The sequence below is a fragment of the Sceloporus occidentalis genome, unplaced genomic scaffold, assembly GCF_023333645.1.
Source record: "Sceloporus occidentalis isolate IW3139 unplaced genomic scaffold, rSceOcc1.0.p SCAF_73, whole genome shotgun sequence".
NCBI classification, from domain to species: Eukaryota; Metazoa; Chordata; class Lepidosauria; order Squamata; family Phrynosomatidae; genus Sceloporus; species Sceloporus occidentalis.
In genome coordinates, this window is record NW_028317053.1 from 570,402 (window position 1) to 591,712 (window position 21,311).

Consider the following 21,311-nt stretch of genomic DNA (forward strand, 5'->3'; position numbering starts at 1 on the left):
TATGGGTTATGCTTGAAGGAGTGTTACCAGATTTTCCAAACAGTAATAAGGGATTGTCAACATTCATGACATGTAGGGATGACTATCAGGAAGTAGCTATTAACAAATTTTGTTTTGCTTAAGTACCAAATACTTAGCCGTGTACTTCTCTGTGAAATTAATATATTGTCTGCATCTGCACATATTTTGGTTCATATGAAGAGCCCACAGCCCTAAATACAGAATTTTTTGGCATCTCAACCCATCTGTATAAAATGAAAAGTGCTCCAACCCTCAAATAAGGGGGCATCCCTTATAATGAGGGACACCTGCTAGCCATATAAGGACAAGCTTTCTGTCCTTCAAATAAGGGACATCTGGCAACCCTACTTGAAGGTATTAACATGAACCTATTTACAGATGTTGTGAAACTTGCTGGAGCTAATCCAAATGACAGAAAGAAACAGACCCCCACCAGTAGTGAGGGCCTCCCGACTTTATTATGAGGGCAGCTCTCTTCAGGTGGACAACTGTGTGGAGAGAGAGTGTCTCTTTTCTGGAACAGGAGTGGGAACTCTGTGGCCCTTCACATGCTGCAAATTTGCATCAAGTGCAGAGAAATTATGCTTGAGCATTCTTTAGCATTCCAGATAAAAAGTGAAATCCATATATATATATATATATATATATATATATATATATATTTGGGAAGAATTAAATTAAGATTTGGACTGTCCAATGTGCAGGTGAAGTAAAGAGCCTTGGCTCAGAAGACTGTGTTCCTTGTGCAGATGGCTGCCTATCCTGCAGTTCGGGTAAGGTTTTTAAACATTTCCTCTTTCAGTTCAAAGTGCATACTCTCTGTCACCTTCTGCCCTGGAGACCTCAGGAAGTCAGCAGTGTGGTTTTCTAAAGCTAACCTCTCTTGTCTTACCTTTATTTTACCAAACTGACTACTCTGATCTTGTAGAGATGGTCTCTCTATCAGGACAGTATAATGTCTGTCTATCAGTAATACTTTTATATGCAGGAATCAGATGTGGCTGCCAGTTTTAATGTGCTTAGATGTGGTATTCTGAGGTAGTGTATAGTTTTATATTATTTTATATTATAATAATGTTGGAGGCGTGTTCAGTTCTGTACATTTTAATTCTTAGATGCCTCAAATCTTTGTTAGAAAAAGGTGACTGACAAATAATAATGGGAATGGTGATGATGGCAATGATATATCTAACAATCTTTCAGTTTTCACCTGATAGTACCACACAAAGGTGCTTTGAGACTACAGCTTTATCACTGCCTTGGAACACTTCCTTCTCTAACATTTATGGATGGTCTGGACGTTGTAGTTATCAGTTTCAAGCCCTCTTCCCTTTGTTTATTCCATCTTATTTCTTTCCAAAGGAAATCTATAAGGAAAAGAGATGGAGATGGAATAGTTGCAATAAATACCCATGCATGTCCATAGAATGGACATTTCTGTGATAATAATAACAACAACCCAGCTTTCCCCCAGTGGATGGGTCCAGGCACTGGAAACAATTAAAACAGATAATGGGTAAAAATAATTCCATCATGCAAAAGTTAAAATTATAATTAAATTAACAATAGAATTAAAAGCAGTTAAAAGCATAACCATTAAAAAGAAAACAACAAATAATTAGTGCAGCACATTTTGAGTGGCCATTTCCCACTCAACAGTCATTTCCCCAAAGCTTGCCAAATAGCAGTACACCAAGGAGGGCATCAATGTAGCCTCTCTAGGAAGGAAGTTCCAGGATGTAGGAGCAGCTACCAAGAATGCACTTAGTGTCTTCTTAGTCACTAAAGTTAGTTCATATTAGTCCTGATGAACAATTGTCTCTCTATATGAGCCACAACCATTCCACAATTCCTCTGAAATCTAAAGGAATTTTGATGGTAGTAGCACACTTAATTATTGATGTGGTCAGAATCTTTAGATTTCCACTGTTGTCTAGTTATTTCACTTCTAACAAAAGATTTTGCATAAACTCAAAACCATTTCTTTCTTCGCACCTCATCCATTTATTCCAATTGTTCCACTGCTTTCTGTGCAATTGGTGCAAGGAGGTCCATAAAACAGGCCTCTACTGGACCTTCCCTTAAAAGCTAGACTTTCCTGAAAAATTGTAACACTAAAAAAGAGAATTAGGATTTGCAATCTGAAAAAGATACATTAAATATGCAATTACAAATCTAGAAAAATGTCTTAGGCCCAGGACAGACCATCCCAAAAGGGTGGCCTGCCGATGGCCTATTTCCCTCCAGAGGGACGCCGCAGCCGCCAAACTGTGCGGTGTCCCTCCAGAGTAAAAAGAACTGAAACTACACTGAGAGAAAAGCTGCTGGTTGTCAACTGGAACGTAAAGAATAGGAATTGCATGTGGCCTTGTCCAAATAAACACAGACCTTACATGAAAGGAAATGCTGTAACCCCCTGCTCTTTCTATAGCTACAGGGTACCACAGATTCATATGCTGTGAGTTTAGGATGAGGGACTGTTCCAACAAATTATTAATCAATGTGACACCAGCTTAGCCCTGGTATTATTATTTCTCTTTTGCAAATCTGAACACTGAACACTAACAATATGTCAAGTTCTTTTTCAAAAAGAAGCTTGTTCCCATTACTTGTCATAGCCTATAAAAATAATTCCTTGTTATTACCCATTGTTAGTTGTCATTTAAAAAAAATCTTAGGACATGAAATATGACTTCAGTAAACTCTTATTCTCCCACCACCACCACCACCACCAGGTGACTCATGACAAGTAACTCATTGTGTCCCGATTCTTTGGTTGGTACAGAGCATAAATTTACTAGCATGACTTTATCTTCCACTGAACTCCATGAGGCATAATGTGCTGATTGGTAAGGAATAAACTCTCCCAAGAAGGAACATTCACAGCTGTGGTGTCCCTACCCCAAGTGTCACCCGATGCAGGGTGGCTGCTGGAGAGGACTAAGGGGGGGACAAAGGGATGTGTTTGCCCTTCTCCTTCTCTGTAGCAACAGCAGCCTCATCCTGAGGATGGAACTGCCATGGCATGCAAGGGTGCACTTGCCCTTCCAGGCTTTGCCAAGGTGGCCACTTCCTCCTCAGCAGGAAGCTGCCACCCAGTGAACCCTGGAGGGGTGCACTTGCAGCCTCCTCCTCAAGGAGGAGCTTGGAGGAATATGCTTGTCCCATCTCATCCCCCCAATGGGAGGAGGGCCTTCTTTTGGGGGTGCCACTCAGTGCAGATGGCATTTTTCCATGCCCCTAGTGACATTTTTTACTTATAGAATATTTCTAAGAGTTGTTTTGATTCCAGAAACTCAAGAATGTGAAGTGAGCTTTCCTTATCTGCACATCACAGCAAAGTGTCCTATCAACAACACTCTCTGATCCAAACTTTTTCCGCTGGAGTAGCTAGAGAGCAGTGTTGCTAATTCCTGGGAAATTTCCCAGAAACTGGGAAATTTTAAACCTTTCCATGAAATTTCCGGGTTGCCAAATTTCTGGGAATTTTCTGGGAATTTAACCTTCCCACCCAAACATACCTTCCTGCCCAAAAAACGGCCCAAAAATACCTTCCCACCCAAAAGAAATGCCCAACCTACCTCCCACCCTGGAAGTCTCACCCCCTTTAGCCTTCCCATAGTGCTTTGTGACTCCCTGGCCCAAAAGTCCCACCCCCTGACCTGGAAGTCCCACCCCCTCCTGGAAATTGTGGAGGAATTCCTGGAAGCCAAATCAGGGGATTTCTTTCGAGGATGACTGGCAACAGTGCTAGAGAGTGCCAATGTTTCATCTTCATACAAAACCAGGAGAAGGAACTATATGTCCACTGGTTGCAGTGAAAGAAACCATTTATTGCCAGTGCTTCCTTTTTTTCTGAGCCAGCTAAATTTTGGATGTGAATGAAAATGAGTACAGGAATGTGAGCCAGTTTATCTTTTGGGTTTAGGCCAGCTAGACATGGTGTGGAAAGAAAACATTCAGACATGCACCATGAACCTGGTCCAAATCCACTCTACCATGGCAGAATCTTTCAGTTAAAATAAAAACTATCTGATCACAAATATTTCATATGATATCAAGTTTTTCACTTTATTAATGCTTGCTCCTCTCCCCATAACTTTGAAAAATCCACAGGAGATTATACTATGTTGTTTTGTAAAGGTCAAATTATATCTTTGACATTCACCATCTGAAAAGTTTATTAAAGGCATAAAATGTTCATGAGGAAGAAATTTGCCCCCTGTGCTTGATCTATCTTCTGTAGACATTGATTGTCGTCAGCTAATTTAGATGGGTAGGGTAAGGTTGAAGATTCAGATGAATGGTAACCCCAACTTTTAGTTGTCCTTTCATCCTTTATTATACTCTCAGTAGTTTTCTGTGTTATATAGCTAAATATTCAAAGACAGGCAGGCAGAATTCAATTAATTCTGATAGTTTTATTGTTTTTGTGCCCAGAAAGTCTGTAGGGAGTATGTTGGAAAGTTCTATGGCCTTGATATTAAATGAGAACAAGTTGACCCAGAGAAATCTTCATTGGAGTGAATATACAGTTCACTTAAAAAAAATCAGCATTAACAGCAAGTTGTCCAAATGGAAATAAATGAAGATATCTCCAATGTGGCTTGCCAACTCCTGAAAGAAAGTCTGGAAACAGGGAAGGGTCTCTGACAAGCAGGACACATCCTGGTGTCCAAGTGGTCTAGTTTAAAATAATGTGTACACTATGTTATGTAGTTTTCCACCTGATCCTGTGGTAGAAAAATTATTAGCTGACCAACGATGGAATAATGAGACCAGACACAAATAACTGGGTTGAATTAAGAGGCACTTTATTTAACCTAGAACCTATGTAAAATGCAATGAACTTGGAAAGGAGCAGGAGGGGGAGCAACCTCATATGGGATCAGCTAAGGCAGGCCTCACTCCTTGGCCCCATTTACACTATGAAAATAATTGAGGATGAATCCGGGTTGAATCCTTGTTGTTCATGCATATCCCAAATGCACTTGATGCACTGGGGGGGGGGGGGGGCGGGGGGGGCTGGCAAAAAACCTACTTAACCAGAGATATTTGATACCATTTTCCCCCCTGACTTTTCCTGAAAGATCTGCATCATTGGCGGTGTAAATAAGCTTCCTAATTTATTCAGATCGCTCTGTAATAATGAGGCATTGCAATGACTCAAAGAGATTTGCAAACCCAAAACAAAATGGGAACACCAAATCTGATATTCATAAGCATGGTGATCCGCATCTCCTCAGGACAAACAAAACAAAAAAAAGAGTGTGAATGCACCCCTTGACATCCTCCTCAGCTTTCCTCTGGGTGTTACTTGGTTGTTTCCCATCTGGCCATCTACTGAAAAGCAAAGTTACCACACCCCAAAGTCACAGGGTAAAGCTCTCACACTGACTGCCTCTCCAGAATCTGGAAGAGACAACAGAATCCAGACAATAGAATCCAGAAAAGGCAACAACATTAATAAACACAATATAACTCAACACATGAGAAGTCAGATATGTCTCCTATATCTGATCTCCACCAACCAATGCACTGCATTGATCCCACATCCAGGCCCCTGGCAAAAGCCGTAGAAGCAGCACCAATCCAAAATGAATGGGTCCCAAATTTGTTGACCCAAGCACTGTAAGTCCTTGAAGGTAACAGTCCAAAACTAGTGTTTGATAAGAGATGAAAATTTAGCATGACAAAATCAAGGATCTGACCTAGATCCCCTGACCATACATAACTTGTAAAGCATGAATGTATCACTAATAACACATTCCAATCCAATTACTGAACATGAATCTTAGGAAGGATCACCATAGGCAAAAAAAAAAAAAGCCTTCCCTAAACCCTTCATTCGGATAAAGATTTGCAATGGTCCTAATGTAACTTATCTGGACTAACCAAGGGCCTAGCAGAGCCTACCTGGTCTACAATGTACCTAAGGGGCCTGTCAGGTCTAGGAAGGGATCTAGCATGGCTTACCTGTCCTACAAATAGCTGAGCCAGGCCTACTGGATCTCTCAGTCCTCATTACATGTTGGGGCTCAGACTTAATGGGTCTAGCAGGCTAGAAAGATCCAGGTAGCAAGCCAGGCTCATTTAGCTATAGTGGGGATGAACTGGGCCTAACAAGCCAGATGCTGGGAACGAAGTAAGGTGTTAGGAAGCTTCCCACAGAAAATCTGTTCCTCCCAACACCCCCTGGCCTAAATTTCCACAGATGGATTGCCTGTGTGTTATGGCAGTCTGCTGGCCAGTTACCTGATCCAGCCCTCTCTCTACTCAAACTATGAAGTAGCAAGAAAAAACACCACCCAATTTGCTATGTGCTCTCCTCCTTTATCTTCAAGTGGAATGTTGCCCAAAGAGAGGGGCAGAAAGAGCTTATAAACCATTTAGCTCTACCACCACCCTGCATCAGTAGAGCAGTAGTAAATAGTACAGTAGTACTATAGCAGTCATACATTGAACTGTCGTAGTAGTTTGAACTTCTGGTGAGGGCATTTTAACATTTTGCAACTCTGAAGAAAAGCATAATTGCTAGGAATTGCATAAAATCTATCCCTTCACTTGCATTATCAGTTGATGAGATTTTTGGCCAGCCAGTGCACCTTAAGGAAAATTCCACTCAGGGAGTTTCTGTAGTTGAAGGGTAAGTGGGAGGAAGGAGCTGGATTCAAACCAGTTGGATGTTCACCCTCCTAGCAATACATTTTTAAAACCTCAAGATTTGTTAAATATAATATTGCGTCTGATATTACATGCTTTTGATTGCTTTTTTTCTGTAAGTACTGTTACAGGAAATGTGTTTGTCAAAGTCATGGTGTCAGTATTTTCTTTATAATAATCAAATAAATGCACACCACACATTCAGGTGTAGGTGGAACACTCAGACAACTCAGAGAAGATAAACAATAAAATCCTCAGTGATCCATCACTGGCACTTTGGTTTTAGAATTACAGTATTAGGTGGGTAGGAGGGAACCACAGAGAAAAATATGGAAAAGGCAATCACAAGAAAAGGTACTTCAGATAGATTACTATATATGCTCATCTATAAGTCAAGAAATTTAGGTCAAAAATTGACCCAAAAAACATAGCTCGGCTTACACATGGGCCAGTACAGTAAGTCCTCCCGAGTCTCTTCCCAGCTGGGCTGCCTCTGCAGACAGCTCAGCTGAGAAGAGGCTGGGAAGCCCAATCCAACACCCCGAAGGCTCTTCCCAACTGAACTGCCTCTGCAGGGACAGCCCAGCTGGGGAGAAAGTGGAAAGGGTGATGGATTTACCCTGAAGCCTCTTACCAACTGGGGTCAACTTATAGTCGAGTATATACGGGTATACAAGTATATGTGATATATGAGGATCACTCTCAGCAAGCTCTGTACAGTGGTGGTAGAAAAGAAGGAGAAGGAGAAGGTCATGTTGAGATTGTAAAAGCCATTATTCTGTAATAACTGTATCATCTTATGCCATCTTGGTTGAATTGACAATGTTGGCATAAGAGAGACAGAAGAATGCATCACTAATTTTAAAAAAATCTTGGCAACCATATGCAAAGTTTGCCTAACAATAATAAAATAGGTTTTGTAATTACCTAAGAAGCACTGAAGCCTGAATGTTTCACCTCAGGGTTCAGAGGATTGTTGTTACAGGGGATAGACTAAGAAATATTTTTGTTCACTGAGGATTCATCTTCTCTAAAGAAGAAAAAAAATCAAACACTTAGAGGTGATAAACTTTTCCAGTTGATTTTTCCAGCACATCACTTGGGCAGGTGCAGTGCCAGATGCTCATCTTTTTTTGTAAAATAGTCCAGAAATATCAAAAGTTGTGAGTGGGGATGGAGATGGATGGCAACCTGCTAAGACTGCCAAAAAACCATTGGAATAATAGAAATTGTCACCCTGAAGCACTAGAATGTAGATGATGAATTAAGTTACTATGAGCAGAAATGTTGCATATAAAACCTTTATATTTTGCATATGTACTTTTCTGAGGAAAAATAGCTCTGTCTGTATGTTTGTACTCATGTGTTAAAAGATTGCCCAAATGTCATCATCTTCTGCTCATCCTCAGACAACTTCGTAACAGTAATAGATGTTCCACAGTGGAATATGCTGCCATCAAAGTGTGGTGGAGTCTTTTTCTTTGGAGGTTTTTAAACAGAGCATACCTCTGCACGGGGTTTTTCCACATAGCTGAATGCATGAAGGTTTCCATTTTCACCTTCAGTTGATAATATGGAGTTTCAGGAAGGATGCAGTGGGTTCAACACCAAATAGTACACCTGTGTCTGAAACGAGTGTGAAAAAATGTACACCACATAGTTCCTTTTTTGCATCCTCTCTTTGGATCACCTTGTGATTGTTCCACTGCAAAGACCTCATTGAGTAATTTATAACAGAGATCCTTATAAGTTATTTTGAAATTATCCAGCTGATCTTCTCAATACCCTTACTTTGATCTATCACTGCCTTTAGAGGAGATACAGCATATCCAGTTTTGCCCAACTTGCCCATGGCTGCAATCCTGCATCAAGAAATGATGCTTAAGGTCTCTTGCTGCCTACCTCCAACACAACTATTTATTGGCTGATAGAAAGTGGGGGTGCCAAGCATTTGACTATAGCAGTATGCCTATATATGTCTAAAGCCCTATAGCCATGTGCATTATGTTATAGCCATCATAGTGACTATGATAATATCATCCTCAAGGTTCTTTGGAGGACCCCAGAAAGTTAAGGAGGATAGAAAATAGTCATACCCAATAAAGAACTGAATATAAATATAATACACAAAATGAGAGCATTTGTAACAACTAAAATCAATAAATAAACCTTGTAACTGAAGCAAATATAGCATACAGTGGATCCTTGTTATACGCTGGGGTTTGGTTCCAAGATCCACCGTGTATAACAAAATCCGTGTATGCTCAAGTCCCATTAAGTATAATGACATAGCAAAATGGTGTCCCTAATAAAAAATGGAACATCAAAGTAAATTTATACTTTTTTGGAACATTTTCAAACCGTGTATGCTTAAATCCGTGTATAAAAAATCCGTGTATAAGAAGGGCCGACTGTATATCAGACAATTATATGGTAAACCTGAATGTAATATATAGACTAATGCACAGACAGCAAACAAAAACATGAAATAAATATATAAATTAAAGTCTGTAATATCATAAAATATAATTCCTTCATTAATAGGACAAAGTATCCATAAGAGTCTGCTTGAAAGGCTGTAAACGTTGAAAGGCTGCTGTAGTAATTTTTAACAAATCTTCAAGACACGTGTCCTTTAATATTTGGTATAAGAAGCTGTAAGAGCTTGCATGAAAGGCTGTAAATGTAATTTATGATGAAAAGTAGAACAGGCTTCAGTGACAAGCTATTATTATGCTAACAAACTTAGCCAAAAAGCTGTAGTAGTAAGAAGAAAAGTAAACCAGGCTTCATATAACTACCTCTGGACAATAAAATGGTTTTGAAAAGATCTTCATCAGTAACAATGGACATTAATGAAAAGCAAATGTGGTTAGTTTAGTCTGGGAGGGCTTCTTGGAATTTGGAAAATACCGTGAATGATAATTGGAAAATATTCCTTCATTACTGATGAAGATCTTTTATAAACGACTTCATAGATGCTCCTATAGTTTTGTTATATTCGGTCAAGAAGGATGCCTTCATCCTCTTGCATTTGGCTATAGGAACATAACCAGATGTTTCTCAGCCACCCCACAGTCTCCACTTACCAGTACATGGCTGTGCTGAGTTTGAGGCTGCCCCGATTGCTTTTGTAGAGAGGCAGGATATAAATACATTTTATTATTATTATATTATTATATTATTATATCATTATGAGGAAATGGGGTTATTGCATGAAGGAATTCCTCACCAAGAAAAGACATGAACTAGCATTATATTGGCATATGCCACTAAACAGGATCCCAGTCAATATGTTTATCTGATTGTCTATCTTCTGAAGCTGCTAATGTAAGCATAATCATTTCTATAAAATAATATTTCATGTTAAATTTTATTTAGTGTAGAAATATTTGCAAGTGAGATATAATAACTTGGAAAGTATTTTGAGAAGGAAAGAGAAAGTGATGGAAAAGAAATTGAATGAAAAGAAATGTCTTTAGAATATATATTTTTAAAAAACACCTTGTGGTCCATCTAAAGAACACTGCTATCACGTTTATGAGCTGATGACAGGAACAATGGCAGTTCCATTTTTCACTGGGGGGAAATGTTTTAATTCCTGAAAAAAAATGAAACCACAAAATAAAACTCCAAACCACACAATTGTCCCTGGTGTTGAATAGCTGCAACACCTGGAAAGAAAATTACATGTATTTCCACTCATTTCCTAACTGGTATGTCACAAGAATGCAAAGCCAGCATTAGCTACAATGGAGATTCAATTTCTTACCTGATTTCTATTCTACATCAGCACACTGTATCATGAGGTAGTCTCAAAGGCACAATTAAACTTTACATGTGAAAACTCCCTAGAAGGAGGAGAAATATTCATAATCAACTGTTTGATTTCCAAAAAACAGGTAGTTTTACTGACTTCCAAACTCTACCAATTTAAAAAGTAGAACTCCAAGAACCCTGCCGTCGCTGACCTCCCAAGGTGTCATATAAGGAAATGAAAATAAGAAAGAATGGATGTGGCATGGTGATTAGAAATATTGTCTGGGGTTGTTTGGAATTGTAGTCCAGCATGTCTAAAGGGCACCAAATCAAGGAAGGTTACTCTAATAGTCTTCTTTCTTTCTTTCTTTCTTTCTTTCTTTCTTTCTTTCTTGTTTCCTGTTGTTTCTTGTTTCCTGTTATGACATTTCAAATCATGCTGGCTTGAGGCAGGGAGAGGCAAAAGTGAAATATGTGTAGAAAATATATATTTTAAAAAGGTCACTTGTCCAAGCTCAGGATGTGTGCATAGGATTGTAACCTGGCTCCCATATCTTAGAAACTGAAAATTCATCTTTCTGCAGAGAGGAAAAAATGTTTTATGTGGCTGTGAATATGTTAGGCCTAGGTGACACAAGGACTAACTCATACCCTCCAACATTTCAAGTGAAAAACTGGGATATGTGTGACCAAGCAACTTCAGAGTGTGATGTTGAAAGTTGGAAAATTTATTAATGAAGAACAACACACATGCTAGGAGAGCTTGCTTTCGCTTGAGCCTCCTGGATAGAGCAATACTCTGCCCCCATCCTCTCCTTCCCCACTGCTAGGTTAATGGGATTCTAAATGCTTTTGCACTTTGAAATCAGTTTGCAGCAATTGGTATTGTATCATACCCTCCATCATTTTACAAATGAAAACTGCAATATATGTGGCAAGGAACATCAGAGTGTGATCAAGATGGCAAGAAATATTAATAAGAAAGAGTATACAAGATAGGACAGGCTGGAGCGGTTTGCTTTGCCTGAGTCTACTGAGGAGGGCAAAACTTCACCTATGCCTCTCTTCTCCCCCTGTTGGGTGAGTTCAAACTCTTTTTGTGCTTTAAACGCAGCTTGCAACAACTGGAGTAAACTGAAAAGAAAGGGGTAAGTAGGAAGAGGAGCATAAAGTAAAAAGAAAAAGTAAAGGTTTCCCTTTTGACAAGGTGGTTAAGTCCTGTCTGACTGTTCGAGAATAAAACTGGAATATTTTAAAAGCTGAAAAAGTGGAACAACAGCAGATTAATGTGGACTATCCCTGCCATATTAGGACTAGTCAAGGTATGCTAACTTTAAATATCTCCTGGTGCCAAGGGAAGTTTAGTTTGTTTGGTTTTTAAATCACATGTCTAAGGGGCTGGAAGGTTGGGAATGAATTTTTAAATAACTAGTTTAAAAGTTTAAACCTCCTCGCAAGAAAGTCCCTGTCTGGATGAAAGTTGTATGTTCTTCTCTCAGTATTAAAAAGGGAGTGATCCTGAATTGTATGTGATAATTTATCTCTGATCCTGCAAAAAGGTTATCCTATTCCAATCATTGGTTAGTCTGCAAATGCATTAACACACACACACACACACACACACACAGAGAGAGAGAGAGAGAGAGAGAGAGAGAGATGACCATTTAACATAAAATTAGCAAGAAAAGATGGTTTTCTAGAGCATAAGAGTTTTCCCCTTCCTGTCTAATGAAATCATTGGTGGGCAACTGTGGAAGACTAGGTGGTCAAAGTAGCACTCTAGGAAGCCTTGGAGGACTAACCCCTCTCCACGGCACCTGCTCCCTCAAAAAACAAAACAAAAACCATTTGGCCCCAAATGCCCTGAAATACCTAGTAGGGGATATGGAGACATTTTCAACAAGTTGTGGGCCATTTGCGGCCCAATAAATATCTTTTTTAACAACAGAAAGTGAGTAGAAGTCACTTCTTATTCCTTTTTCCATAAGAAAAAAGAAAAGAAGACCTCTCCTGGGCCTAAATTGGCTCATGGGCCCCTGAGACATGGTTAGGAAAGCCCTCCACACTCCCTGGAAGGCATTTAAAACTCCATGTTATAAAAAGTTTGTTGACACCAGGAGGGATGAGGGGCCACCAAACATGGTGGAAATGCCCTCAGTACACCCTTAGGGTTAATTTTGGAGTCAAAACTGGGGAGGGGAGGTTACTTTTTTTTTTATCCCTGGGGTCACAAAAATAGTCATGGTCTCCACCCTTGAATGCAAGACAAGGAAATGCAAGATGGTGAGAATTGCTCTGCCAAACAGCAAGCCTTATTAAATCCAGACCAGTTTCCAACGCAGTATCCTTTGCTGGACCATTAGGAAGGCACTTCCCAATTTGACTAGAAATATACCTTTCAAATGAAAAGAAATAGTCTTGACACATGGGTGCCCAAAGCATCTCCTGCAGTGCTGCTGCCGTTTGTTTGTTTGTTTGTTTGCAGATGAATATGCCGTGGATTTTCTCTAACATGAAATGTAACACACCAAAACCTACTTCTGCATTTGACTCCCTCAGAGAACCAACTGGTTAAGTTTGGAGACTTTAAAGTAGTAACAGTTCTAAAGAATTGCTTTCAGCAAGATAGCTGGGTTTATCTCAAAGAGGGCTGTCAACGTACTTGGAAAGATGATATAATAAAACAGGTTCCTGACTGAATACTGAATACAGTGTGTTAGAATTATGGGAGCTCCATAGGGAGCAAGAGAGCCCTGATTAGATCAGAGAAAATGATGCCTTTCAGAGTTTTCTCTCACCTAGGGTTCAGTGCTCTTTAATAATTTCAACTTAAATCTCCAGCTGCCTGACCTTAAAGCAGTGAAATATCTAATGCATTTGGCATAATGTTTAGGGAATAGGAAATGTTATGTTACAGCAAATTCTAGTAAATGATATGTATTCCACTTCTGAACTCATAAACCTGGACTAATTCAATGCACCCATTCACCCCCCACCACCTGCTGAGATTTAGGGTTCTCTGGTGAAAGATTCTTTGGTTCCTCAATATAGCCACAGCTCTTTCTTCAACATTACTAGTGACAGGAAAACAGCAGGTTCAGAAGCAGGATCACTGGGAATTAAAAAGAGGTGTTCACTTCTCCTTTCCTTCAGTAATATCCATGGAATTTATCAGACAAGGGAAATTGGAAGTATAATCCAATGGCAATCTGAACGCAATCATGGGGTTTCACATTATTGCGTGATAGACTACCACACACAATTTCGGGCAATGGGACGTCAGTCCAAACGTAATCATGGAGTTTCACGTTATTGCATGAGAGGTGATCGCATGCAATTTCGGGGAATGGCAAGCTATTTTCAGGCAATGGGAAATCAGTTCGAATGCAATTCAAATTCATGTGAATTCGCTGAAATTCTGGCCCCACTTTCTTTTCATTTGAAATTAAGAGAAATTCCTCCCATGTGATAAACTCCAATGTGTGAGTGCTCTTTCTTTGTTGACGGGAAAGCAATAATTTCAAAATCCAGGGAGCAGCATCCACACCCACACCCCTGATCAACTAAGCTATGGAGAAAGATCAATGAAGTTCTGTTGGATTCAGGAATGACAACAACAACAACAACAACAATAACATGAATTAATAATATTAAAGAATCTATCTTTCACTAAAGCTGTACAAATTGCCATCATCATCATCATCACTGAGCTAAATTCAATGTTCCCATGTTCCCTTCTCACCTGCAGCCATCTATGTCTTTCAAAAATCATGCCTGGAAGATTTCTAAGCCCTCTGGAGCTGGTTTTGTGGAGTGCACCATTTTTCTGGAATCCATTGTCCTTCCAGCAGAACTCCACCACTGGATCCTGCCACTTATCACAAACATTGTCATTATATCATAACTTTCTCTTTTTACTTGATCATTTCTGATTTTCTCCTTGTCAGTTTTGTCAAACTGAATATAGTTGGATTGGCACTGTATTTTTTTTCTAAAATGTTGTTTGTTTTTATTCCAGATGATCCAACAACCTGCACATCATGCATTCATAATTATTACATGTAAGTCACTCTACCCCCTATCTTTCTCCCACCTTCCATCATGAACTCTCTCTCTCTCTCTTTCTCTTTCTCTTCTTTCTGAAACAAAACGGTGCTTCTTAAGGAAAACTAGAATGATCAGAGAGCTAAGTACAAGAACAACAGGTTTATTGATTAGTCAGATGACCGTATCAACAAATGCACAATACAAATTGCAAAATACAAAATCCGAGTATCAGAATACATACCAAAATAAAACTCCTATCTTTGCTTAAAGCGCTACATTCCGACACTTGTTTGAAAGTGTGCATTGGTGCCAGCGGTGCATTGTCCAAGAAAGTTAATGTGCACAAAGGAGTTAGACAGGGATGCATTTTGGCTCCTACTCTATTTAATTTATATGTTAATGATATCCCTGGTTTTCTATGTTCAACATCGGTCCATACTCCTAAAATAGGTAATTTGTTTCTCAATGTTCTCCTTTATGCTGATGATATGGTTTTGATCGCCAGATTGCAAGTAGGTTTAAGGCAGATATTACAGAACTTAACCAATTACTATTCTCTTAATTCTTTAGTTATTAACAAAGATAAGTTTATGGTGGTGGTATTTGGGAAAAGATGTAAAAAACACAATTGGTTCCTGAAAAGTGATCCGATAGAACAAGTCAATTTGTATCTTTATCTAGGATTATTATTCTCAAGTACAGGAAAATGGGCAAACCGCTTTAGAAGAAACAACCAGAGAGTTATAGCAAATTCTAATGTGCTCTATAAGTGAATAAGCTACAGTCATCCTACAAGCTTATCCCCTATCCTTAAAGTCTATAGAGCTAAAATCTTGCCCATTCTATTTTATGGTGCAGAATTATGGGGCTATTTGAAAGCTCCCCCTTTGGAGCAGGCACCAAACTGTTTTCTAAGGAAGGTTCTTGGAACTGATAAGAACACCCCAGCAAAAGCAGTCAGAGCAGAACTTGGAGTCCATTGAACTCAAGGTCAAGTTATGATAAAAACCTTCAACTACTGGTCAAAAATCTCTAAAATGGAGTCTGGAAGACTTCCCAAACTTTGTTTGGGAGAGCTAATTAAAAGGATTATGTGAATTCCATTTGCTGATTTGAGTGCCATTTTGGGATAGAATGGTAGAGCATAAAGAAGAATAGATTTATGGATGGATGAATGGACAGATGGATAGATAATTATTAGACAGACAGACAAAAGATAAATAGAGCCATTTAAGTTCAAGAGAGAAAGCATGGCAAAAATACACCATAGTGAAAAACAGTGATAATGGAAGTTATAATAATGTGAGTTATAGCTGTATGAAACAGTAATAATGTGAGTTATAGTTAAAAATAGTAGTAATGTGAATCAGAAATAATAAACAAATGAAAAAATATGTGAATATATTAATGCTTATAATGCAAGTCAGTAATGCACCATGCTTATGAACATGCCTTAAAGTTGCCAGCCTGCATTTCATAGTTAACGTTTACCATTTATGTGTGGGATACTCATGGGAGGATTATACGCTCTTTTCAGTTAAGTTTCATCTATCATTATCCTTCCTTTCCAACTTAAGAAAGAAGAATGCTGGCATCAAAAATACACTGTTTCTTTTGCCTCCAGGTACAACCAGCAGTGCTACAGACGTTGTCCTCAGAATACCTACAATGATGAAAACTCTCTCCTTTGCATAGAATGTCAACCAAACTGCAGAAGTTGTGATAAATACAAGTGCTACTGGTGTAAAGAAGGTTTCTTCCTTTTAGGTGAGCAAGTTTGTTGTTTGTTGTTGTATACCTTTAAGTTATTTCTGACTTGTGGTGACCCTATGGTGAACCCATCATGAGGTTTCTTTGGTAAGGTTTGTATAGAGGAGGTTTGCCATTTCCTTCCTCTGAGGCTGAGAGCAAGATCACCCAGTGTGTTTCATTTTCAACATCTCAAAAAAACCCTGCTAATGTTGTGCAAATGAGTAAAGATGTGCACTTCTTTGAACCAAGACATGCTTACATTGGGCTCAAAACAGGAAGTGATGGGATCTTTGTTTAATTGCTTTTAAATACAAAACAAAAATGTTCCCAGGACGTGGATATTCTTTATAAAAGTAAATGTTTCCCCTTGACATGAATGTCTAGTTGTAACTGACTGTAGGGAACAGTCCAAATTTCCGTTACTAAGTCAAAGAGCCAGAGTTGTCTGAAGATGACTCTGGTGGTCATGTGACCAACATGACTGCACAAAACCTCTGTGCCCTTCCCATCAAAGTGGTACCTATTTATCTACTTGCATTTGCGTGTTTTTGAACTACTACGTTGGCAGAAGCTGGGACTAGTGATGGGAGCTCACTCCATCTTGCGGCACTTGTGGCTTGAACTGCCAACCTTCTGATCTTCAGAATTAGCATCTTAACCACTTAACCATCATGCCCTTTTCTTTATATTCTTTATACTGGATAAGTATACATTCCATTAAGTATGTTGGAAAAGTCTACTCTGTATTAGGCAAACAAGCCAGAGGATAAATAGATATTAGGAATGGGAATACACAAAAAACTGTTGCAGAATATTTCATTCCATCCCAGACCACAGGACAGTGGTCCTTGAACAAAACAACCTATAAATCCCCTACCCCAAATCCCCATACAAACAGAATGATGTGAGAGAGGCCATGCCACTAGTGTCACTAAGGAGCTTATTGCATCACTTGTAAAACCGGCTTACTTCTAGCCAGTTTAAATCTTAAATTGGGCAGCATCCTGATGTTATCAGATGGATTTGGCTGCCTATCTGCCACCTGGGTGCATTCCGGGTCTATCCCCCCTTCCAGGAGGGCTCCTCCCAGCTCTTTTCAGATCCATGAGTTTTCTGATTTAAGAAAATGGCCCCCTCCTGGACATGGGGATGGATCTGGGATGCAACCAGGCAGCAGACTAGGTGGCCAAATCCAACTGATAACATCAGGATGCCACCCGATTTAAGATCTAAGCTGGCTAGAGGTAAACCAGTTTAACAAGCAATGTGATAAGCTCCTAATATTAAGAGGCAAAGACACAAACTCTGGCCTTACTGGCTCTGCCCATCTCTCCTTCTTTCAAGAATATGGCATAGTCAAGACCCAAATTTGGCTACACTATGACTTTTTCCATTAAAGGACTGGAATGGGTGACATAGCCTGAAGGAGGACTCCAGGCTACACACCTCAGGCTGTGCTTCTCCTGTCCTCACATGTTTCTGGGAATGGCTGCAAACTGCAGGTATATCACACACACAAGCAAAGCCAGTGAAACCTTACTGAATAAACTCTGAACTCTTTACAAAACCAGGATGTATATACTCTGATGACTTATCACAAGTTATCTGTCACTTCTCATTTTATTCAAACTGGATTTAGTGTGGTCAGAGACGAAACAAATTTGTTTTTGTGTGTAATAAGAAAGTGATTTTATGGCTTTGATTCACAGTTTTTGAACTAATTATTCCTACACACCAAACTGCAACAGACAACCAGACTGGCTGATGTCTTAGGAACTTACTATAAAGGAGCTCATTTCTAATTGGTTATGCTAGAAATTATTATCAGACCTGTAGCTCTGCCTTGAACTCTGTTTACACTTTAGTAAGCCTCTCTAGACATAGTTTTGAAGGCTATGCATATATGCATGTCCTTTAGAGAAGCTTATGCAAATATAAATTGTCCTGGGACTAAGAGGGTAGTCCTATTTTCTTCAGAATATTTTGCATCTACTACTGAATAAGTCAACACTGCAAATGCATACTTAGTGAACACATTCCATACAGAGGGTCACCAGTTATGAATAAGTACACACAATGCACTGTTTTTCATTTCTCTAACAGTATTCACTGGAACTGGTAGAATTATGACATAAAGGCATTGTATTTATGTCCTAGATGGGAAATGTGTGAGTGATTGTGGAGCTGGCTTTTACAGTGATGAGGTCACAGAGGAATGTGAACCATGCCACAGGACCTGTGCAACATGCAAAGGACTGAGCTACAATGACTGCACTAGCTGCAAAGGAATTTTACAGCTATTCCATGGAAAGTGTGAGAAAACCAAAAGCAAGCAAGTAAATGGGAAATTCTGGAATGGTATGTTGTCACAGTTCTTCATTTTAATTTGCTAGCAACCATTATGACAGTAAGCAAACCACTCTTTTCCAAACTTTCCATATGGATTTTACTTATTTTATTTATAGAAATGTAGGTTTTTTTCAGTTTACACAGGACCATCAGTAATCATGGTGGTCCTGGACAACTCCTGGCCCCAATGCCTGTTCACAAGCATCAAACCTGTGCCTGAATATGGGTAGCTGGATCTGCAAGCAGCATACCATTATATTCACAATGTCCCAAATGTGGGGAACACTGTAGATAAAACTGGTAAAAAAAACTCCAAGTTTTTCAAGTGTCAGTAAACCTTTACAGCACAAATCTTGGACTGACAAACTTCACAGTTCAGAACCTATTTGGAAGAAAAATTGCACATGGTTTGAGTCTGCAGAAAATAGGATTTTCTACACAGAAATATTTCTAAACAAAAATATTATTTTATGCCCAGAAAAAACTGTTTCCTGTGGAGAAAATGTTGTAATTTAAGACTTATTTTGTGCAAAATTAACTCATTATTGATTTACATAGGAAACAGCTGTTTCTGCACAGAATATAATATTCTGCACAGAAATGCTGCTTTCTGTGCAAAACACCCCCGTGTGAATTTTGCACAGACTAAATCCCATATTATTGTTATTATTATTATTATTATTAACTTTATTTATAAAGCGCCATAAATCTACACGGCGCTGTACAAAACCAAGTAAAATCAAGAATATAAAAGCCTGCCTATGGCGTACAATCTAAAAGTTAAAGCAACAAATTAAAAACATCATATAAAACAAGTTAAAACAGCAATATCCACTATTGAGTCAAGTGTCTGAACAACCAGGACACAATCACAGACTCCCTGGGAACGCTTCCCTAAACAAGCATTCCCAGGGAGTCTGTGATTGTGTCCTGGTTGCAAATAGGCTTGTGTCCTATATTGCAAATAGGCTTCAAAAACTGCAGTTTTCAAATACTTTCTTGGTAAAATTGGTAAAATTACTCATTACTATCTTCAGTGAGGAACATAATGAAGAACTACATTTAAGTAATTAGTGTCATATACAGAGGCTCACTACTTCATGTGGAATTATTGTATACATAAACTTTAACTCCCCCTTTTTTTTGGAATATGATTACTGGTATTGAGTCTTAAAGAGAATTACATTCCTGATCAAGACTGTATCAAGACTGGGCTCTGTGGTTTGCTAACCTACACACACAGAGACACACACTCACACATATAAGCTACCTTTTGCTTTGATATTTTTTTAAAAAATTCCAGTTTAGGATAAATCGAGGAGTTCTGTATGTAAAATTGAAGCATGAAACTCACATCTATCTGAGAGCCATATTCTCCCTATACCACAATTAACTGATGTAATACAGTAAGCCCACACTGTACACAGGCATCATTTACATTGCTTTCAGCATATGCTGAAGCTGTGCTACAATTAAATTAATGGCACATGCATCCGTCTCACGTCTGCTGTACCATGCTGCGTGCACGCACCCCATTGCTTTCAATGGGGCGTAAGCATATGCGTTTTCCCCCTTGCATGGTGGAGGGGGGGTCCAGAACAGACTCCCCATATAAGGAAAGGGCTGGCTGTACATTTGCTTTCATTGGTTGAGTTCAGCATAGATCAAAATGAGGAGTTTAAATAGCAGCAAGTTTCAAAGTAGTCTAAACAAAGTGGAGAGTTTCAGATGAAATGTTGGGTTGTTAAAAATCAGTCTGACTGACCTGTGCAAATTCCAGATTTTCTTGTAGTTAGCAATACCTACATAGCTGAAATGTAATAATTAATATTAGCATGATTTTGATCAGTTTTTAGCCAATGTGTACAAACTAAGTATAAATCTTAATACATAATAATTTTGCCTTTTTGAGGTTCTGTCTTATAAAGATGAATAACTGTTCTCAATCATATTTTACTGATAGAGAGATTGAAGCTGCACAACTCAAATGGCTTGAGCTCTGCATACCTGAAAAACCACCTCTTGCCTTATGTCCAATCGCAATCCTTACAGCCAGCCGAGAACGATCTCTTGAAAGTACCATCCATGCACCAAATCCGGGTGGAAAGGGCACTTAAAGAGGTGTTCTCGGTGGCTGCCCCACAGTTTTGGCTGCCCCTTTCCTTGGAGGTTCACCGAAACCCAAGCCTGAGCATTGTCCAGAAGCAATGTAAGACTTTTTTTAAAAAAATATTTGTATTAAGGTTTTTGGAGTATAGTAAAAATTACATATATTTCAAATAGAATAACAGAAGAACAAAAAAGGAAAATGCTTAATAAAAGATTTAAGAAAGAAAGAACGAAAGAAAGAAAGAGAAAACAAACAGATTATATAAAGATGTAACTAATATAAAATGCTAAGAAAATTTTTTCCAACTTTCTTTTCTGTGCTTATAACTGCAAATAATACTGATACACCTCTCATCATACTGTCCAAATCATACTCTTCCTCTGGAAAGTAAACATTTTAATTGTCAAATCTCACAACTACCAAATCATTTTCTGAAAAAAGTCTATCTATGATTTCCAATCCTTTAAAAATGTTTCTAATGATTTTTCCATAATCAGTGCTGACAGCTGTAGTAAGAACTATTTTGCCTTGTCACAAGTCCACCACATATGATTAAATGTCCCTTCTTGTTGTTCACACTTCCAACAATCACCTCTGCACATTTTAGATA

The 21,311-nt window shown here is 38.8% G+C and overlaps 1 protein-coding gene across 1 annotated transcript in view; it reads left to right on the forward strand.

Annotated features, from left to right (window-relative positions):
• LOC149286005 (proprotein convertase subtilisin/kexin type 5-like) overlaps positions 1–21,311 on the forward strand; it is a 352,398-nt gene that overhangs the window by 301,949 nt on the left and 29,138 nt on the right. Inside the window, exons 24-27 of the mRNA XM_089494526.1 lie at positions 726–794; positions 14,462–14,504; positions 16,115–16,257; positions 18,400–18,600. Of these exons, the coding sequence (XP_089350652.1) occupies positions 726–794; positions 14,462–14,504; positions 16,115–16,257; positions 18,400–18,600 (456 nt within the window). The remainder of the gene's footprint in view (positions 1–725; positions 795–14,461; positions 14,505–16,114; positions 16,258–18,399; positions 18,601–21,311) is intronic.